The sequence below is a fragment of the Xenopus laevis genome, chromosome 6L (assembly GCF_017654675.1).
Source record: "Xenopus laevis strain J_2021 chromosome 6L, Xenopus_laevis_v10.1, whole genome shotgun sequence".
In the NCBI taxonomy this organism is placed as follows: domain Eukaryota; kingdom Metazoa; phylum Chordata; class Amphibia; order Anura; family Pipidae; genus Xenopus; species Xenopus laevis.
In genome coordinates, this window is record NC_054381.1 from 118,657,682 (window position 1) to 118,680,560 (window position 22,879).

Genomic DNA, 22,879 nt, shown 5'->3' on the forward strand with positions numbered 1-22,879 from the left:
ATTTGGATAAAATGGAGTCTATAGGAGACATCCTGTAATTCAGAGCTTTCTGGATAATGGGTTTGGATAACGGATCCCATACCTGTACTATATATGTATCACATTGTTATGGGGATTAGGGATGGGCGAATTTGACCCGTTCCGTTTTGCCAAAAATTCGCTGCCGGCAAAATGTCGCAGACGCCCATTAAAGTCTATGGGCCTCAAAAAAATTGTTGCGCGTCGAAATTATTTTGATGCGCATTTTTTTTTTGACGCACAACGCCATACAAGTCTATGGGCGTTATTTTTGCAGCGAAACTAGGCGAAAAAATTCGCCCATCCTTAATGCCAGTATTTTTAAATAAATAATGCCCAGTCCCACCCCCCACTTTTATTTTTTAGGTGTGGCGGTCTTGAAAAAGAGAAAATAGTGTACAGGTATGGGACCTGTTCTCCAGAATGCTCGGGACCTGGGGTTTTCCGAATAATGGATCTTTCTGTAATTAGGATTTTCATACCTTAGAATCATGTAAACGTATAAATAAACCCAATAGGCTGGCTTTGCTTTCAATAAGGATTAATTATATCTTAGTTTGGATCAAGTACAAGGTATGGTTTTATTACAAAAGATAAAGTAAATCATTTATAAAAATTTAGATTAATTTGTTACTGGAGTGCTGTTCTTATATCTACCAGGGAGCTGCTATCTGGTTACCTTCCCATTGTTTTGCTGATGGACTGCTGGGGTGGGGGGAAGGAAGGGGGTGATATCACTCAAACTTGCAGTAAAGCAGTAAAGAGTGACAAGTTTATCAGAGCACGAGTCACACGACTGGGGGCTCCCGGGAAACTAACAATATGTCTAGCCCCATGTCAGATTCAAAATTTAAAAAAAAATCAGTTTGCGCTTTTGAAAAATGGATTTCAGTGCAGAAGTATGCTGGAGGAGCACTATTCACTGATGCGTTTTGAAAAAAAAGTTTTCCCATGACAGTATACCTTTAATAATAAGCATCAACATATTTATAATCCACATTGAATGTAGAACATTAATGAGAAATAGAATGACATAGGAAAAAAAGGTTACAATCTGTCGGTTGAAGAAAGTGTATTTATCACACTCAACCCACTCCAAATGCATTCCTCTGACTGCAGGGAGGTGAGTGGAGGTGGCTTCAGGTCTTCCCTTCCCTGAGACTGCCATCATGGAAGCTAAAGCCAAACAATCTCAGAGAAGAAGACCAGAAGATGAGTCAACCCCTATGCGCTACTCTGCATTTTTAACCAGGTACAGCAATCAGTGACGTGAGTCCCCTGTGGTGTAGTTTGGGAGGGAGGCCTTTGGAGATTGCCAAGTGTTACACACACACACTTTTGAATACCTTTAAGGGCTTGTTTTCTTTTAAATTAAGTTTAAGTATGATATTCCGAGTGATTTTTATGTATGGGTGATTATTATTTGTGGGTTTTGCATTATTTAGCTTTTTATTCAGTAGCTCTCCAGTTTCCAATTTCAGCAATCTGGTCGCTAGGGCCCAAATTACCCTAGCAACCATGCACTGATTTGAATGAGAGACTGGAATATGAAAGGCCTGAATAGAAAGAGGAGTAAGCAATAACAATACATTTGTAACCTTACAGATCATATGTTTTTTCGATGGGGTCGGTGACCCTCATTTGAAAGCTGGAAAGCAAATAATTCCAAAACTATTAGCCATTCAGTAACATACTAAGCGTTAACTTAAAGGTGAACAATCCCCTTTAAAAGGAACCGCCTAAAATGTGCCAGAAATGACTTACATCATCAAGATGGTTGTTCATGAAACTGTGCCATTCTGTATAGTTTACTCTGTTTGCATCAAGGAACTGCTGCCCTCCTCCCATAGAATTAAGGCCACCTCGGCTATCCTCTGGAGTGATGAGCTGCCCTGTGCTTTTCCTATAGATAGTTTGTTTTGTAACCTGGCTTCCACTTTGTCCTCCTTGGCCTTTGCCACCTGAGATAGACGGAGCATTTCCACTGACATGAGCATTTGTCACATGAACAGGAACTTTGAAATTTGAATCCTAAGGAGAAAGATAAAAAATAAGTAAAAAAAAATAAAAAAATCAAACACTATAATAGGTGGGATAGAACTAATAAAGGTTTTTGGAAACATAAAATAAACCATACAAATGACATGCTAGGATTTTTTAGGGCAAATCAAAATGCTAACAGACCTCCTATATCTACTAATATCCACTGGACATGACAAATACACAGTTTATTTACCATCACATCTGCTCCTGGTGCCTCACTGTTGGTTACAATTAGATTCTGTTGAGCTAAATCATCAGGAAAACTTTTTTTCCCCTTGGTAGCTGCAGCACCGCACAGGCAAGCACACAAACCACCTATGAATAGACAGAAGGAAAAAAGAAAAAGATGTCATTCTGTCCATACATAAATTGTCTCCACTATTCTAGCTTACAGCAGATCTGACAGTCAGATTTCGTGACTTTTTGTCACAAAACAAGGAAATAAAAAACATTTCCCCCCTTCCCCCCCAATTTGCATATGCAAATTAGGATTCAGTTCGGTATTCAGGCCGAATCTTTCACAAAGTATTCGGGGGTTCGGCCGAATCCAAAATAATGGATTCCGTGCATCCCTAAATGATTTTGAGTGTATTTAGCGGGGTGTCAAGTTCTGGCATAGAAATTAACTTTGAAAATGGGTTTACAGTACTGGGTTACACCAAGTAAATGTGTAAATTAGGGGTGCACTATTTTGGATTCAGCCGAACCCCGAATCCTGCGAAACATTCGGCTGAATACTGAACCAAATCAAAATAGGGGTGGAAAGGGGGAAACATTTTTTACTTCCTTGTTTTGTGACAAAAAGTCATGCAATTTCCCTCCCCTCCCCTAATTTCGGCCAGGCAGAAGGATTCAGCCGAATCCAAATCCTGCTGAAAAAGGGCGAATCCTGGCCGAATCCCGAACCGAATCCTGTGCATCCCTAGTGTAAATTCACAGTAAGTATGGCACGGTGGAGTGGTCAGTCCATATAGTCAAATCAGGTTGAAAAAAAAATAAATTTAAAAAAACATCCTTCATATCACTGGAGAAAGGAACCAACTTAAACTGTGTTTGAGTATAATTATAACGTTTGTAATTTACAGTTCTAGATCCCCTTTTGACTACAGCATTATAATGTATTTTGGGGCATATATATCAAGCTATGTTAAAACACAAAGAAAGTGTAAACATTGGTGTAAAATGTTATTTATCAAGCTGTGTTATTTTTCTAACTCAATTTAATACACAGCTTGCTAAATACACATGATTTTACAGTGTAGCACAGAGGTAAAAGTGGTGAGAAGTGGTGCATCCTTACACCACTTTTTGTTTGTTTGTTTTTTACACAGTTTAATAATTACACAGTATGATAAATAGGCCGTGTTAGTCATCTTTATGAGCTTACTGTTTGGGCCAAAAAAGGCCTAGTATAGTTATAGTTTAATGCAAGCAAAATGTAATACTGTCTTTGCTTCACAGTGTATGTTTTTTTGCCTAGCAGGGGAATCAAAATATTTAACACTAATATAAAATAAATAAGTTCACCCTATTCTTATTTGCAGTCACATCGGTTATTGAATAGATTATCTAAAAGAACTCAAGCTGACAGAACACGGACATATCTGTATACTTACATAAGAACAGAGCAAAGAGTAATGCAGCCAGAACTATCACTAGAATAGCCCATCCACCAAGAGCGGCAAAGTTGGGAAATCTGGATCCACCAGAACAGTTAATATTATCAGCGCAAGTGCATTTTCTAATATTAACTATCTGTGTTTGGCCATAGCCTTGTTGATCTGAAATGATTATTGGAATTTGGTAATTTCCCTCTGGAACACCATCGGCTCTTATATTAACGGATGTATCTGTTACAGGACAAAAAGAAAAGAGAGATCTATTTAAATACATTATAGAAAGTTACGTGCAATCTTCTCAGTGCTTTAGAAGTGCTTTTGGCTTACCATTAACTCTTTCTATTTGAAACTGATTTTGCAGAGTGGGGTCATTGGTAGAATCAATTCTGAATATGAAAGGTGCAGTATTAGGGGCTCCATCTCGGTCTTCAGCCACGAGCAGATTATAGGTCTTGCCATTTTGGCAAATAGTTCCATCCCTGTTTATAATACTTGGATAGTTATCGTTAACATCTTCCAGGTTTATTATAAGTGTTCCAGTGCCCGTCTTGCCACCTATAGGCAGAAACAGAAAATGCTTAAAAGTCCAGATGCAATGCTGGACATTAAAATCTACTTTCCAATTTAACCCAAAAGACGAAATTGGCACTTACTCTGATCTACCGCAACGATAATCACAGTATTCTGGTGATTATCTGATTCATAATCCAGGACTTTTGCCATTGTTATCCGACAGGTTGCTGCATCAATATTCACCCAGTTAAGAGTATCGGACTGTTTTGTAAACCTGTTGACAATAAGTTGATGTAAGGTACACTGTATTTTCAGTCTATTCCAGATATTTCTGAAGATTTGTGCTTATGTTGGGAGGTTATATAGAAGGAGGAGACAATGGCTGCCCAAGGCATACCCCTAGATGTAGTAAAAGACAAAGTTTGCCTAGGTGTAGTAACTAACAGCAATCAGTTTGCTTGTAATTAAGGAACCAGTAAATGCTACCTGTTGAATTGTTCCTGTAAATGATGAGACCTGTACCAAAACTTGCACCTTTTATTACATGAGACTTACAAGGCATTTGTCATGCTGGCTGGTAAAGCCACTGGGGGTGCCAGTTCATGACCTTATGTAATGGCTATGTTTAACCTTGGTCATAGGTTAGTATCTGGCACGGTTTGCAATCACACAAATCGTTTGTATAGCACTGCAGAACATGTTGGTGTTTCATCAATAAGATATACTAATCACAATAATAATACTAGATGTATAAAAAAAAAAAGTTAAATCTAGGTTTTTAGAATCAAACACAAGTTTTACAAATACTTCTTGGCACCACTGAACTCCCAAATATCAGACAATTACAGTGCAATGCCGAACCCATAAAGATGTCCACTAACATAAGAAACACTCTACGACTACTATGATCATTTGATATTAAATCATAAGCAAGTATGTGCACTAAATGGCTCCACTGTACTTACTGTATGCCATCGCTGTTCTTTGTTTCTGGGTCTCTTGCTTGACATCTATATATTTCCGTTCCTACCGGTGTGTTTTCTTTAACTCTTATTTCTCTGATATTTGGTATGAACTCGGGTCCTTCATCTACATCTTTAACAGTTATGATGACAGGGATGGTGCTCATGCCAGTACTTTTTACTCCTGAATAGTTTATAACATCAACTTCGTTAGTGACTCCGACCAGTATTTGAATCCTTTTTGTTTCCTCATAATTTAGTCCCTAAAAAAAACATAATGCAGTCTGTAATCCTTGGGGAAAACATACATTTATGGATAGATGTATATTTTAACATGACGCTTTTGTGCAAAACTAAAGAGCTTATTTGGTCAAGTGTACATTTTGGCTTAAAGAAGTCCTCATTTTAGCATGGAACAGAACTGCAAGGCCACAATGCTTTGGATCCACATGAATATTCCTAGTAGTCCATTCCAGAGTTCTCATAGAACTGCAGACCCTGCAGTCACAAAAGCAATTTTTGGAAAAACAATCCCTGCCTCATCAAACTGAAATGTAGACTAATAATTATTAATGATGTATTGTATCTAATTTATCCTTAGCTGTGCACCCACCAACCCCCCTTTTTTGTATTTTAGCCGGAAGCTGTGGCTGAAGCTTCATGTGGTTTGTTGCACCCGCATACCCACCCCTTTAGACTAATGGTGGTCCTAGGTTTTAAAAAAAATGGGTCTTGGTTTGTGCAATCTCTCTTAAAAGCCGCAAAAGGTAGTGGCGGGGGAGGATCCGGCCCAGTTTGAAACCAACACTCATGAGACACTTATCACATTTACTGCACCTGCCATTAGGTAACACTTTTGCACAAACTTACACATATTACACCTATCACACTCCTCATATAGCTTTTCTTTTAATTTCTTGCTCACATTTATACACACACTTACACTCACATCTACAAACACACACATACATACAAAACTATACTTGCCTTTAATTTCTTTCCACTATCACATTTTATTCTAAAATGGGAGTTGGTTCGGCAGTCTCTACCTTTTAAAATCCGCATAAGCAGGTGGCAGGGGAGGCTTTAGCCAACATGTTGAAACCAAGGCACAGGAGATATTTACTCTAAGTAATACTATTTAGCAGAGAGGTAAAAGACCTTTTATACTATGAGGTAAACAAGTTAGGGACCACCATGTGGGGTTTACCTTGACGTGGTATGGTGGCTTATCAATTTTATGATCATACCTTTGTAACAAAAAACCCTGTTTTTAAAATACATGCACTTGAATATTTATTCAATTACTCAGACAGAGCATCAGGGAATGTGCATTGATTGACTGGCCGGATCAGTAGCACTTCCATTGTATCTAAATGTATTAAAATGTAACCTTAGGTGTGCACCCCCCTTTTTTGTACCAATAATTATTAATGAATCTATAAAAATGTAATTAACTTTTTTGGGCTTTTTTTTAACAGCCCTATAAAAAGGTAACAGAAGATAGGTTTATTTATGTGCATAAGATATTTTCATCACCTACTGATCTAAGGTTCATTTCAGAATGTTCCATTTAAAAAACAAAAAATCTATGCAGTGGTTCTTAGCATACAAATCAGACAGCGGTTAAATGTGTACATTATATGACTGGTTTAGGAACCTCTCATTAATATGTACCTTTTCAACCATGAGACATCCCTCGTTGGTTTCTGGATTTGTACTTATACTGAAATATTCTCGTTCATTTCCCTGAGTGATGTAATACTTTGCCCTCGAGCTGGGAGAGTCGGGAAGGTCATTGTCATTTATGGGTATACATAAGATGATCATTCCACTTTCATTTTCATTAACTTCTACCTGGTACTGTGAGGAAAAAATAAACATAAAATAAATGGAAACACAGTAAGTAAGTACTTAGGCAATTTATGTCAAAAGACACAAGGGGCAAATTTACTTACCTGGTATAATTCGCCAGCGCTGGCTTCGCAAATATCGCAACACTTCATCAGGCATAAAGTCGCCTGGACAACGCTAATTCACGAAGATCCGGAGTTGCATTGGTACTGAACGCTTGCAAAGTTGTGCTAGCGAAAATACGGTCAGCAGTTCGAAGTTACGCTAGCGTTGGCTAATTTGCATATGCCATGCAGTTAAAGTACAATGGCCGTATATGCTGCAGCAAATACATTACACTACACAAGCCCAGGGAACCTTAATAAAATGATATAGAGTTGTTATATTGCCCTACACATGAGCCCACAGTATAGTTTATGTGCCATATGTTATCAAATGTAGGGGGGAAGGAGGGTTCCCCAAAAAATTTTTGATCTTTTTCAGCCTATACCCTGTAAAAAGGAAAAGACGCTAGCATTTTTTCAAGTAAGTCCTATCTACTCCATTGCACTTCACTTGGTCTGAGGTGGCGAAGGCAAGTCTGGCAGTAGAGAGAACGGTCAGTAAAATCAAAAACTTAGTGAATTTGCGTAGTAACGCTCTTTCGACAGAACGAAAATTCACCTGACGTTAGAGTGCGAAGTTGCGCCAGAGCCTATCTCCTTCTCTAGCGAAATAACGCCAGCGTTAGCCACTTCGCCCTTTAGTAAATTTGCCCCTAAGTTTTTACAAGTAAAGAGCACAAGGCTATTAAAATTGAATCAGTGGGCTGAAAGTGGCCCACAAGCTGGCAACTGAATGCCACTTTTTTTCTCATTTAGTCTACTTATTATTTAGGACATGTTGAGGTGACAAACAATGGATTCCAGTCTGGAACTTAGACCACTGTGGTCTAAATATACAGTTACAAAAACAGCAAGAATCCTAGCTGTAAAGCATTTTTTTACAACTTAAACAGAATATTTATACAGTACTTTGTTGTGCAAGCACAAAATGGGACTTGTGCATTCAAAATAGTTTTACCAATAGTTTGAATAGTTATACTGCCCCTTTTCAGTTATACTGTATCAGACGGTTCTAGAGAGTCAAACACAGGGTTTTATTATGGAACAGTAGATAGGAAAAGGACTATTAACACAACTTACAGACTTTTGTACAAAAATTGGTGGATTGTCATTGACATCAGTAATGGTTATGGATACTGTTCCAGTCGAAGACAAATATGAACGCTGTCCAGGCATATCCCGAACGTCAATGAGAAGGACGTAAGAATCTGAGAGCTTAATGGGAATAAAGAAGTGAAAATATTCTTAAAAATAGGTGCGCTAATCCATACATCTATAAAACAATAACACATGAATCATCAAAATACAGTATTCGGATTACAATACATTTTCAGACTTTTCATAGTCATGTTACAGTGACCATTAATAATGGTCACTGAATTTGCTGCTGAAGAATGCAAAGTTAGTCTAATTGTACTGGGCACAATTTTATATAAACTGGGGGAGGAGGCTGTTAAAATGAGGTTACGTTATGGCAATAAATGGAACTGTTGGAAATGGTCCTCTAAATGCCATATTAAATATAGGGAAAACACTCTTATGAGCCACTACCACTTTTATTACTTAAAGGGGTGGTTCACCTTCAAACAACTAGTTGTTTTCAGATAGATCACCAGAAATAACGACTTTTTCCAATGACTTTTTATTTTCTATGTCTCGCCGTTTTTCTAATATTGAAGTGTAAAGTGTCATTTTTCACCTTCTGTAGCAGCCCTGGGAGGAGGGGTCGTCGGCCCTGTAAACTGTTCTAAATGGATACATTTATTAAGTTGATACATTTATCTTCGTCCCTGCTAAGCAGAATCTCTGAGTTTCATTACAGGCAGCTTTTGGAATTGATACAATAGTTGCTAATATTCCAGAGATGCTGCTGAGAAATGTATCAACTAAATGTTGCAAAATTGCAACAGTTTAGAATCTGCACCTGAATTACTGAGCTGCCAGACTCAAACACCAGAGACACGAACATTCAACTTTAAACTAAAACAGTAAAAAATAAATAATGGAAAGTAATTGAAAAAAATCTTTATTTTTGGGGAACAATCTAGAAACAACTGAATTGTGTTTGGAAGATGAACAACCACTTTCATTTATATTTGTTTCATGACTTGCTGTAATGTGGCTGCTCCCTCACTGCCCTCAAAATACTATGGATAATGCTACTCTAAAAAGTCGACCCACTAAGTTCCCCAAGCACTGATTACTTAATACTATTGTTTAAGAACACCCACTGTGTCCATTCAAACCATTCATTATTGAGGGTTGGCCCTCTGGTTTTTCAGGATAGACAGATGAGAAAGGAGACAACTCCCTGCTGATGCAGGGCAAGTAGACTACAAAGTTCTTTAAGAAAAGTTGCTGCTAATCATACAGTAGGTAGCATGCAGCTTGGTGTTTGCAAAAATGAAAAATGTACTAAACTTTCTAAATATAATCAATGAAAACTTCTGTACCATTTATGAAATATCAAGTTACTCTTCACTCTACTACTCTGAGCAACCTGTCTCTCTTCATTCTGTCTTTGTGCAGTAGGTTGGGTATTGGAGATATTCTGCTAAGAAAGGTTAAGGCTGTCACATTAGCTATAGTCTGGAATACTAGAGGCAGCTCTTTGGAAACATGGTTCATGACAGGAGAACTAGCTGACTCAACAAGACTGTGGAAGCCTATGGCATTCAGACTGGCTAAACTCAGGATAAATGGCAGGCACTCACTGATCCTGGAGTATGCATATCCAGCTTTACCTCCAGAAACTGGTGGTCTGAGGCATGTGCACCTGGAGCGCACATTTCTACGGATGACTTTAAACTATTAAAGCCTTAGAACCAAAACATATATTATATATGTTTAGTAAGACTGACTAGCCAGACTGAAAACCAGACAAACAAGATTATACAGTTGTTGCAAGTAATCCTTGCTTGTTTCCTTATGGGAAGCATGTCTTCTGGCAGAAATTAGAGACCCAATTTAACAGATGGGAAAAAGATACAAATTAATTTTCTATACCGCAGATAGAAAAATATGTTTATACTGCCTGATGAAAAGAAGAGTTTACCTCTCTATCAAGTCTGTTTGAGGTTGTAGTGATAATCCCGGTTTCTGGATGAAGAGCAAACATCACAGGCGATGGAGGAGTCTGAGAAATAATAGAGTATCTGAGGATACTGTGCAGGGTTTTGGGTTCATCCTTGTCATTGGCCTTGACTCTTCCTACTATTACACCTGAAGAAGATACAGAAATGCCACAGTTGAGATATGTTTAAAGAAAAATAATTGATCCCAACGAAGATACAATTAATTCTTATTGGAGGCAAAACAATCCTCAGGTTTTTTTTTTTTAATGTTTCAATGATTTTAAGTAGATTTAAGGTATGTAGATCCAAATTGTGTAAATACTCTTTATCTAACAACCTCCATGTCCCAAGCATTCTGCATACCAGGTTCCATACCTGTTCTCCAAAAACAAAACCATTCGTATAAGAGATATCAGTATTTTGCCCTTCAGACATTAATATATATATATTCATAATAGACAGTGTCATTCCTCAACCCTCCATGACACCATTCAGGTATGCTGTAATGTTTCTAAACATAGTATACATATTTTTGACAGTACACCTGGTTTTCATTCAATCAAAATTTGCCTCCAAACCAGGAATCCAAAAATAAGCATCTGCTTTGAGGACACTGGGAGTAACATCCAAGGGGTTGGTGAGCAACAAGTTGCTCATTAGCTACTAGTTGGGGATCACTGCTCTACATCCATCATACTAAAAGTTAACTCAATAACACTTTAAGATTCCTTTAACCCACTCAATGCAAACAGATTTTTAAAAGGGTTTTCAAATGCACAAAACCCCCATAAACATGCATTGCATTAAAATGTATTCTAAAGCTGGCCATAAACGCAAAGATCCGATCGTACGAATCAACGTACGATCGGACTTTCCCATCTCCCGACCCTCCACTAACCATTCAGATCAAAGTCTTTACCATTCCGATCAAATAAGAACAGATCACCCAATGTTCTGCCCCTGACAGCAATCGTACGATACTTATGTCTGACAACACTAGTGACAGTCTCCCTCTGAAAATCGTACGATCGGCAATACACGCAGAGATATTATCGGCAGGCGACAGAAATTTTCTAACCTGTCCGATCGACCAAACGACCGATCTCCGACGGACGAAAAATGTCGGGACTCTCCACACACGGTCCGAAAATCGTACGAATCCACGATTCGTACGATCGGATCTTTGCGTCTATGGCCAGCTTAATTGTGAATTTCACATGACTCCTGTGGTTATAGATGCACCACAGTCATAGAGGTCCCAAAGTATGCAATTTCTCTAGTTCCTAAAATGTAAATTGGAAAGTTTACCCTACAGCCATCACACAAATAAATATATATATATATATATATTTATTTCAAAACCAGATATCCTGGGGAATGTAACATATCCACATATACCTTTGTACTGTACTAGCAAACCCCAAATCTCTTCCAACCTTGTGATTTCACAAAATTTACTCAAAAGTGGCTATTCGGCAAAGTTTGCGACCAATTCAAATAGGTCCACGTATGTGAATAGATTAAACTGCAAAATAAACTGCTCTAGTTTTTAAATTAGATTTTCACTGTTACAAATTTTTAAAAAAATTGCTTCAGTATCTGCATTAAACAGCATCTCGTCCATGTCATCTATTTCACATAAATAAAACTGCATTACACACTTGCCGTAGATACCACTTCAGCCCCAACAAGCAGCACACAGTCAATTTGTTATATAAAACCCTACCACCCATGGGTGCCATATACAGTGAAAGTTCAATTTTACATCTGATTTAAGTTTTCCCTTATTATACGTGGTTTTTTTGTGGTCCCACCAGTATAAAATGCATAATGCACTGCCTTGATGTTACATCATTTCTAGTCCCCTGGAGGTTCTATATTGTATATATATGAAAATAATTCAAGATTGTGAAGAACTAGCAAAACAGTAATTATTTGTTAAACAAAAGATATTAGGAATACACGTAACACAAACCTATACGTGAATATATCAAATCCATGGGTAATAATCCAATTGGGGTTTTCAGCATTTTAGCTACAGCAAAACACAAATATATAATGTGGAAAAATAAAACGAAATGAGATTTTTTGCTGCTGTAAGCAGCCATTTTCTGCTGTTTGAGGCATGTGACCCACTTAGGACTGCAAGAACTGCTTAAACTTGAAAAGACAAGCAACTTGTATCTAAACTTTTAGCTGGCTATTTTTGAAATAATCCTTGTACTTGGTGAAGTTGCCAAACATACAGATCTTTCTCTCCACAGGTTGGTTCAAATACTTGGCCCCCTGGCCAAAGATGGGATCATAATAAAAGGAAGACACTAACGCTAGGGCCAGACAGGGCAGAAATCCATAGGTTGATTTCAGCCCCTCACCGCTAGCAAAATGGTCTTCTCTATTCATGTCTGAAAGCATTGTGTTGGTTCCGGTGCTAACACACGTGGCGGATTTTGGCTTAAAATGCAAAATCAAAGAAGGTTCTTCATCACAAAATCCGTGTGTGTTCTTGCTAGAGCCGACACAAGAGAAGAGGACTCTGCTAGCGGTGAGGGGCTGAAATCGGCTGATTTCTGCCCCGGCTGACCCTAGCCGAATTCAAAGCACTGTCTATGAGCATATATCTTAGAGAACAAACTCTTGGGGGAATATTTAGCAAAGAGTGAAGTTAGAGATCACCACAGTTCACTAGAATGAAATTCTGCCACTCTCCATTCATTTCTATGGGATTTTTAAAAGAGCATTTATCAATGGGTGAAAGTTCACCCTTTGATAAATATGCCTTTAAAAATCCCATAGAAATGAATAGAGAGTGGCAGAATTTCATTCTAGTGAACTGTGGTGATCTCTAACTTCACTCTTTGATAATTATACCCCAATGGTTTCTTTTCTTCCAATATAAATGTGCAAGCTGGACTGCTCGGTTTCTAAAACAGCAATTATGTGCCCCTCACAGCCCAAGCTAGATTGTTCTAGAAAAGTAAAACAAATATACAAACATAAAAAATATACACCTAGTACAATGCAAAGACATTGATGACTATTTTGATACAAATGTGACGCCACACCAAATAACCACATTTCCTGCTAATCAGTATATCAAAAAGTACTAACCTTGTTTTGTGTGTTCAGGAACTTCAATACAAAATGCTTCTTCTACAAATATGGGTGGATTATCATTGCTGTCTTCAACTTTGATTACTATATTTAAAGGAGCTTCTGGGGAATAGCCATCCACAGTTTTTGCAAAGCCAGTTAACTGGAAATTAAGGACAAAAGAGAAATCATAAACAAACTGAACAGAACAAATGGACACAATAAACCAAAAATGCAGACGAGTTCATTATTCTAATCGGGATTAATGGTGCTCGCTATTTCAAGTTGCTGTCCATACAACTATAGCTCTAGAGTTATTTCAAAGTGAACTATATGGTTAAGATAGTTATATAAATTCCAATACCATGATAAATATAATAGAATATCTGTAAAATATTGGCATGATAAATATTATAATATATTTGTAAAATATTAGCAAAACAGTAAGGGGCCGATTCACTAAATTCGAGTGAAGGATTCGAAGTAAAAAAACTTCGAATTTCAAAGTATTTTTTGGGCTACTTCGACCATCGAATGGGCTACTTCGACTACGACTTCGAATCGAAGGATTCAAACTAAAAATCGTTCGACTATTCGACCGTTCGATAGTGGAAGTACTGTCTCTTTAAAAAAAACTTCGACCCCCTACTTCGGCAGCTAAAAGCTACTGAAGTCAATGTTAGCCTATGGGGGAGGTCCCCATAGGCTTTCATAAGTTTTTTTGATCAAAGGATATTCCTTCGATCGTTGGATTAAAATCCTTCGAATCGTTCAATTCAAAGGATTTAATCGTTCGATCGAAGGAATAATCCTTCGATCGTACGATCGCAGTATTTGCGCTAAATCCTTCGACTTCGATATTCGAAGTCGAAGGATTTTAATTCCTAGTCGAATATCGAGGGTTAATTAACCCTCGATATTCGACCCTTAGTGAATCAGCCCCTTAGTATTAAAGATAAACACATTTCAAAGATAACTTAAAGGCACAATAACAGTAGGAGTTTTTATTAACACAATGCCTTCTGAGCCCTTCTATTAATCAGTGTGTCCTGCAGCAACCTCATTGTTTGAATTAGCACTGCGTATCTTGTCTGTGCTATATAAATAAGTGATGATGATAATTGATGATGAATTGTTTTCTAGTTCTATAGAACATTGCCAAATATGGTGATTGGGTACCATCCACTATAAAGAGCTTTGCATGCTTGCTCCTGTTGTAAAGTTTTCTTAGGTCTTTATCTGGCCACTATTTAGGTTGGAGTGAGGAGGGGTGTGGGAAGCAGGATTTACTTCAGCCCATTGATTTACGGCTGTCTGTCATGGGTGCTAATGTGGGAAATGAGAGGGGTGCTGGCTGACTTTGAATTAGCTGGGGGACGTTTGTGGCTCTTGAAGCAGCAATAAAAATTTCTAATAGACAATAGACTGACTTAAGCTGTTGCCGATGATGTAACCTGAATTGGGAAAGTTGTGTGACGGTGGTTGACGTCACATAGGAAGTGAACAACAGGAGTGTGCATGTTAATCGGGACCCAGGCAATGTAAATATGATAAAGACACCTTGAGCAAACCAGAAACTGAAAAGTTTCTCCTCACTCCCCACCCAATCAATGGAAACCAGTGTTAAGCACCATATATTGGAGATAAAGGATATGCAAATGTTATGGGCAGGGGGTTTTGAAAGGTGTTAATGGAACATTAACACAAACACAAAGTGTTTTAAGTATTTAAAATATAATGTACGGTTGCCCTGAACTGGTAAAACTGATGTGTTTGCTTTTGAAACACTACTATAGTTTATATAAATAAGATATTATGTACAATACAATTGGATTGCAGTGTAGAAACGAATTCCATTGTATTGTACAGCCACCACGCTCCCCCCAACATGTGGGTGCACTGAGAGGAGACCGGCAGAGGGGAGGACAGGAGGGAGGGAAGGGCGACAGAGGGGAGAGAACACAGAGTAGGCAGAAAATCCCATTATCAAGTACCTGCCCAGCGCCTCCCTATCATTGCGTCTTCTGCCTACCCCTAGTTCCAGCCCTGGATGCAGCAAATCCAGACCAAATATCAGCAATTTTTTTCTGATTATATTTTATGCTAAATTATTTGGTTTTTAGCAGACTTTAAAGCTCTGTACAACTGAATGCAACATTTTCTTGTTCACAGACGATGCTTTCCTTTGTTTATCTCTAATCAGAATATGCAAATTAAGATTTAAAATCGGTGCAGTATTTGCCCAAATCTCTTGTTCAGTATTTTACCTAATTCAAAAAATGATTGATTAAGGGCAGTCTTGACAGCTGGTGCTGTCCAACATTACCTTAAAGGGATGGTTCCTGCCCACAATTTTGCAAAAAGTTGCTGTGGTGCGAAAGCTCCCAATATGCCTTGTAGGGCATCAAATGTACAATTAAAAAAAAAAAAAAAAAAAACACACAGGAGCCACACACCTTAACAGTATAAAACTGGTGCCCTCAAAAGAAAGGTTTGTGCACCTGAAACACTGTTTCCCCACTCTGTGGCAGGTAGGTAAAGCACTGCATTTTCAATTTATATTGTAGGTTTGGCTATTGTTTTCTTCATGTTCATGGGGAGGGAAGGACGGACAGGGGAGGGAAGGAGAGACGGACAGGGGAGGGAAGGAGAGACGGACAGGGGAGGGAAGACAGGGGAGGGAAGGAGGGACAGATGAAGAGGGAAGGACAGGGGAGGGAGGGACAGAAGAGCGAGTGACAGAGGGGGTAGGAGATACCTGCAGAGGGGAGCGAATCTGGGCTAGGGGTAGGAAAAAGAATCTTGAACAGGTATCTGCCCAGTGCCCCCACAGAGTTGCTCCCTTGGCAGGTGCCTCTTCTGCCTATCCCTAGTTCTGGCTCTGTTAACTGGAACTAGTGTTTATTAAAAGATATTTTAAGAGTCCATTACCATATAATCCCCAGCAATATTATACACCCTATGTGCTGGAACTGGCCCTTACAACAAATATCTCACCCTAGATTCTATCACAACTATTCTATCAGATGGATTAGTGGCCCTATACTTTTACTAAATTTTCCTTTGTGTGCCCCCAGCTAGACCATGCACCCTGGCAAATAAGAGGACTTTTATTACCATGTGTGTCACAGGGCCAAAGTATGGAATACTTGAAGAGACTAGGCTGCCTCATGCAACAGCTCATTTACATTTCTAAAGTTAGTGACTCATTTACATATTAAAGATTTACCTAATTAGCATTTTTAGGTGAGCGTTCTATTTACATTTTAAAGCAAGCAGCCCATCGGGCATTTGCGCAAACCCACAGATTGCCAGTCCATGCCTGGTGGGGGGGGGTTTATTCTATTTTAAAAAAAACTGAATCCCCGTCCCTTTATATATGACATGTAATATGTCGTAGTTACACACAAGACAACAACTTACTCTAAAAACTGGATACCTCTCACGATCAATTTGTCTGGTATAAAATATATTTCCAGTTTGGGGCTCAACGTAGAACAAGCCAACTGGTTCTTCATTTACTCCAGGTCCGGATATGGAGTATTTGACAGTATAGTTCTCCTGTGTGTCAGACTGGATCTACAAAATTATATAAAATATAAATGCAAGCATTCGAATATATAGTCCATATAAGTACATACAAATTGAAGAAAAATGCATTGAAAATTGAAGGGTTGTTCACCTTCCAACACATTTTTAAGTTCAGTTGGTTTCAGATAGTTCACCAGAAATAAAGACGTTTTCCAATTACTTTCTATTTTCTATGTGTGACAGTTTTTCTAATATTGAAGTGTAAAGTGTCATTGTCCCCTTCTAAAGCAGCTCTGAGAGAGGAGGGACCCCCAACCCTGTAATCTGTTCTTAAACTGATACATTTACTTGATACTTTTCTCTTACCTGCTGAGAAGAATCCCTGGATTTCATTACAGGCAGCGGATAGAATTGATACAATAGTTGCTAATACTTCAGAGATGCTGCTGAGAAATGTATCAACTAAATGTTGCAGAATTGTAACAGTTTAGAGTCTGCACCTGAATAATTGAGCTGCCGGACTCAAACACCAGAGACACGAACATTAAGCTTTAAACTTAGATTACAGAAAAACTGTCTATTTCTGGTGAACAATCTGAAAACAATTGAACTGAAAAAAGTGTTTAGGTGAACAACCCATTTAAAGGAATCTGTACACAAAAGGAATTTTACTAAAATATTTAGTAAAATTGTTACTAAAATGTCACATTTCACATGAAAACATCACCTAAAAATGTTTTTGTTTATATCATTTCTCATTGTTAGCTTGGGACGATAATAAATACCAATTTATTTAAAAAAAAAAACTGGCCTATACATTTGATCGATCATTTGACGCAGTTCCCTCAAATCTAAAATGACTGGAATCTTGTTTCATTCCCTGAATAAACTTTGATAAATCTGTCCCTACATGCCCAAAAATACCTCAAAACCCCTGCTGGAATTAGCCAATACTATTGCTCTTTAATTAAGGAATTCAATCAGCTGCAAACTAGCAACAGAAGGGATGTGATATTCAGTTTGACATCAACATATCAGTCAAATTTATGCCCATCTTAAGCTGCCTTGGACAAATGTATACAAAGTCTGGGAGAAGCAATAGTTCACAAGGAAATGACAGGGCATACATTTTTCTTTTGGAGCTTTGCCCTGCCCAAATAATCGCCTGAAGTTTCCTTCGTAAGGCAATTCCTTCGGGCGACTTCAGAAAGCAAAGCTAACCGAGTGCCATCACATTCTAGCCGACGGGAAGGCATTTCGTGTTGATTGGTCGCCCGAAGAAGAGAAGATTTATCGCTGAGCGACTAATCTCCCCAGAAAGCTACGTGTGCCACCATCCTTAGATCTACAGGCAGCCTTTATCTTGTGATAGGGAGCTGCTATCTGGTTACCTTCTGTCTGTTGTTAGGCTGCTTGGGGGAAAGGGAGGGGGTGATATGACTTCAACTTGCAGTGCAGCAGTAAAGAGCGACTGAAGTTTATCAGAGCACAAGTCAAATGACTGGGGGCAGCTGGGAAACGGACAATATGTATAGCCCCATGTCATATTTCAAAATTAAATATAAAAAAAATCTGTTGGCTCTTTTGAGAAATTAATTTCATTGCAGAATTCTGCTGGAGCAGCACTATTAACTGATGCATTTTGGGGAAAAAAAATTTCCCATGACAGTATCCCTTTAAGGGAAGCGAGTGGCTCGCCATATCAAAGAATGTACATTACAGTACAGCAATTATCTAAACACTCCCGGGATTTTGGAAGATTTTCAATAACTGTAGTAACCAGGGCAAATAAAGCAGATGACCGTGGCCTAAGAACAAGAGTAAGATGGGTAAACCTTTGAAAGCTTCCCTGGTTATTATTGCAACGTCTTTTGAATTCTTGAGTAATAATGGTAAACATTTTGTCAGGGAAAGTGATTCCTAAAAAAGAATTATTAGAGCACACATTGATCACATTGCTCTCTTTTGGAAAGAGTTCTCGATTTTCGGAATATTACCTGTTGTACAAAACATGGGAATGGTCCAATATAGCCTTCCATGATAGAAAATGGTAGAGGGGCCCATCTCCGTTTGGAACGTCTCAGTACCTCTCTTGCATATCTTGTTTTAGCAGTCTGAAAAAAAAATTCAGAAATACCCCATTGTAATTGAAGTATAAAAAAAGTGATGTCTGATGTAGAGATAGCAGCAGCGATTAAAAGTTTGACCTATTGTTGAAGCATAAGTATCACTCACATCCAGTTTTGTGAATGTATTTTACAAAGCTTATGTTCCCTTGTTGCATTAGAGCTTTGGTCCAAACAGTAACCTCACCATGTTTTTCTTCCTAAAAAAAAAAAATCCTTAAGATTGCCCTGCCTTGTCCTCAGTGAGAATCGTTTTAAAGCCCCTACACATTCGACTGTTAGGCAACTCTTGCCTGCAAAAGTGCCTACATTTAGATAATTGCCTGGCAAGCAACTCTGTTAGCACTTTTACACTAAAAATAGCCCTAAGCATGTCTTGACAGTGATGGCAAATACTGTTTTTTATTTTAAATTATTTCTCATACTCATGTATATATGTCTAGGCATGCAAGTCCTGCTGGGCTCCACCCATTTTTTTACATCCTGAGCAATTTAAGAAGGGTGTGGTGGGTGCAAATAAAAACTTGCTAAGAGGAGGCTATGTCACAGCAGGAAAAGCCAAACAGCAGAGTAGCTGAAGCCCCAGTTTATTGTGATACTGTACAAGGTAAATATTGTAGCAACTTTCATTTGAAGCAACGTAGGGGGTTCTTCACAGTCAGGACAGTGAGGTTGTGGAATGCACTGCCGGGTGATGTTGTGATGGCTGATTCAGTTAATGCCTTTAAGAGTGACTTGGATGATTTTTTGGACAGACATAATATCAAAAGCTATTGTGATACTAAACTCTATAGTTAGTATTGGTATGGGTATATATAATTTATGTGAAAGTAGGGTGGGTGTGTTTATGGATGCTGAGTTTTCATTTGGAGGGATTGAACTTGATGGACGTTGTCTTTTTTCAACCCGATTTAACTATGTAACTCTTGAGCTCTAAAATTGCTTTTAGCGATGTCTTGAACAAATGAATATTCTACTGTGTTTCCTTTGCCTTGCTTCCATATCTCATATTTCATATCTCAACCACTGTGCTAATGGCATAGCAGAATTAAACTGGCAGTATACCCCCTAGTTCAATGAATAGGGCTTGCGCTGGACATACTTTCTAAGTAAAACAATAGACAAAGTGTCTATGTGTTTAATTCTTGCACTTAACAGGGCAAGCCCTGAAAACGTACACATTCTGCTTCCAGTTCCTACAAAGAAGGTAAAACAAATTTGCAGTCAACTAAGAAGCCCCTGTATAACAAGCTGCTCTTATCTCCTAGAGCAGTGATCCCCAACCAGTAGCTCGTGAGCAACATGTTGCTCTCCAACCCCTTGTATGTTGCTCTCAGGGTCCTCAAAGAAGGGGCTTATTTTTGAATTTCAAGCTTGAAATTAAGTTTTAATTGTATAAAAACTAATTATAGTCCCAAGGTAGAGCCTCTTGTAGGCTGCCAGTCCACATAGGGCTACCAAATAGCCAATCATAGCCATTATTTGGCACCCCAAGGGACTTTTTCATGCTTTTGTTGCTCCCCAACTCTTTTTACATTTGAATGTGGCTCACGGGTTAAAAAGGTTGGGGACCCCTGTCCTAGAGGGAAAGGAGTGGTTTGTTTATACAGTGGCTTATCAGTGCTGTCAAAACACTGCCATTGTGGTTTTGGTCATTCCAGTAAAGCTGGCCACTTGAAGACTCACTCCTTTGGCGAGGTTTACCTTTGCTTTGGTGATCAGTTTAACTCTAATTTTTTTCTCATTCGAAGTCACGGTGTCCACGAGTCGAATTGTAAACCACGTTTTGCCAGCCAATGAAATACGTTTTTCTGCATAAATCGACCCATTTTCCAAAATGAAGTAATCAGGATTACTTGACTGAACGATAAATGTATCTGAATTCAAACAATGCCGAAGATTTACTAAAAGGGAAAAAAAACAGAAGATGTTTAGCTTGACATGATATCATTATAAGTGGCAAGGCCCATGGTCCATAATGTTATTTATATTTACAGTGTATACTACTTATATGCCTTGAGTAGAATATACCTTAAGTAGACAAATTAAATCAATTCTGGAAAAAACAGGTATCATACAAAAAAAAAAATGAAGGGTCTAGGCCCAAGGTTAAAGGTGAAGTATTTAATGAGTGTCACTTATCATTACAACTAAAATGTTGACCTCCAATTAGGAATAGCATAACAACACACTAGTGTCTTGTTTTACATCTACATGCAGAAGTGCACCTCCATTATCTGCCTTGTGTTCAGCAAACAAAACAATCCTATTTCTCTTGCATTTTCTGTCAAACCAACATAAAGTATAAATCTCCATTTTATATGTATTTTTAATAATGTTTTGTGTAATAAGCATTACGAAAGTAAGATTAACAGATCTTATTAAGCAATAGCTGGACTGCTTGAAAATGAACTCCGATTAGTATCTGAATGGGCCCAATAAGATACTAACTGGAAAACAGGATCATTTGGCCCCATTGTCGGATCAATCGGATTCAAATTGTGTGTAGGATTCCTTTAAGGGTCACCTTTTCACACCTGTAAATCTCAGTAAATACAGATTTTAAAGCTAATGGCAGTTTTTCTACTGGAGTGTGTGCGCTGACAGAGACGAATCAGAACACACACATAGCTGATTTAGTCACAGAAACACTGATGCTAGGGCCACATAATACAGATGTGTTTCTCTGCAGGCCAAGAATCTGCAGCCCTGCTGCACTGCCTGGACCCAGAATCATTATCTCTGCTGGGATGCAGGCAGACACAGTGGATTTGGCCGCTGAAAAGCGAGATGGAGCAGTATTTTTTCAACCTGCGTTTCTCCAGAGGCTGAGATCCATGTAGCATGGCCCTCATGTGCTACGATACAAAATCTGCCCTGCGTGTGTGCCAACGGGCTGATCCTATGCCTGGTAGCAAACACAAATTCACAGACAAGAAGGCAACATATCAGCTTTTCTCCACTGGTGTGTAAATGGTATTGTGTACCATTAGCCTAAAGATGGCCATACACGGGCTGATAAAAGCTGCCGACAGACCAAGTCGCCAACTAATTGGCCCATGTATGGGTCCTCAGACGGTCGATATCTGGGCAAGAGTCAGCCAGATGTTGATCGGGCAGGGGTAAATATCCAATCGGATCGCAGACCACATATGTTCATTGATGTGGTCCTGTGATCCGACCGCCCGTATAAAAACTTTCATTATGATCCGATTGTTGGGCCCTTGATAGGTTCAGCCTGATATCGGACACTTCAAGGCATATCGGGGAGAGATCTATTAATTTGGCGACATTGACAATCGAGTGGATCTCTCTGTGTATGGCTACCTTAAATCCTGGTACCTGCAAAACCCAAGATTCACTGCTCAAATAAGCAAGCCAATAATAAAAAGCAGTCTCTTCTCACCTTTGCCGATCAGATGTCCAGAATAGATTACAGAAGGTACATGCAGTTTCACTTTCTCACAGGTGTCTGTAAACACAGCAACTGGCTATAAAAAAAAATAAAAATATAAATGTATTCAATTTTGGTATGAAACATTTTGCTACATGAACACTGAAGCAAATGTCACCATGCCCTAGTGAAGAGGCGTTATATCATATTTGATTTAAAGGGGTTACTTGTTACCCTTCCAGAAAATGTTTCTGTTCAGTTGTTTTCAGATTGTTCACCAGAAATACTTTTTTCAGTGTATTTCCATCTTTTATTTTTTACTGTTTCCCCAAAATTAAAGTTGAATGTTTCTGTCCGGCAGTCAGTAATCCAGGTGCAGATTCTGAACTGTTACAGTTTTTTACATTCGTCGATACATTTCTCAGCAGCATCTGTAGAATATTAGCAACTATTGTATCAATTATAACAGCAGCCTGTAATGAAACTCAGGGACTGGGATTCTGCTCAACAGGAACCAAAGAGAAGAAATGTATCAATTTAGAAAAGTT

The 22,879-nt window shown here is 38.5% G+C and overlaps 1 protein-coding gene across 1 annotated transcript in view; it reads right to left on the minus strand.

Annotated features, from left to right (window-relative positions):
• Positions 1-22,879, minus strand: part of dsc3.L (desmocollin 3 L homeolog) — a 33,078-nt gene that overhangs the window by 4,537 nt on the left and 5,662 nt on the right. Inside the window, exons 2-15 of the mRNA XM_018267957.2 lie at positions 22,344-22,428; positions 20,642-20,841; positions 18,809-18,925; positions 16,704-16,859; positions 13,299-13,443; positions 10,169-10,335; positions 8,194-8,328; positions 6,833-7,018; positions 5,159-5,418; positions 4,334-4,467; positions 4,008-4,235; positions 3,678-3,911; positions 2,255-2,376; positions 1,783-2,049 (exon numbers count right to left, since the gene is read on the minus strand). Of these exons, the coding sequence (XP_018123446.1) occupies positions 1,783-2,049; positions 2,255-2,376; positions 3,678-3,911; positions 4,008-4,235; positions 4,334-4,467; positions 5,159-5,418; positions 6,833-7,018; positions 8,194-8,328; positions 10,169-10,335; positions 13,299-13,443; positions 16,704-16,859; positions 18,809-18,925; positions 20,642-20,841; positions 22,344-22,428 (2,436 nt within the window). The remainder of the gene's footprint in view (positions 1-1,782; positions 2,050-2,254; positions 2,377-3,677; positions 3,912-4,007; positions 4,236-4,333; positions 4,468-5,158; positions 5,419-6,832; positions 7,019-8,193; positions 8,329-10,168; positions 10,336-13,298; positions 13,444-16,703; positions 16,860-18,808; positions 18,926-20,641; positions 20,842-22,343; positions 22,429-22,879) is intronic.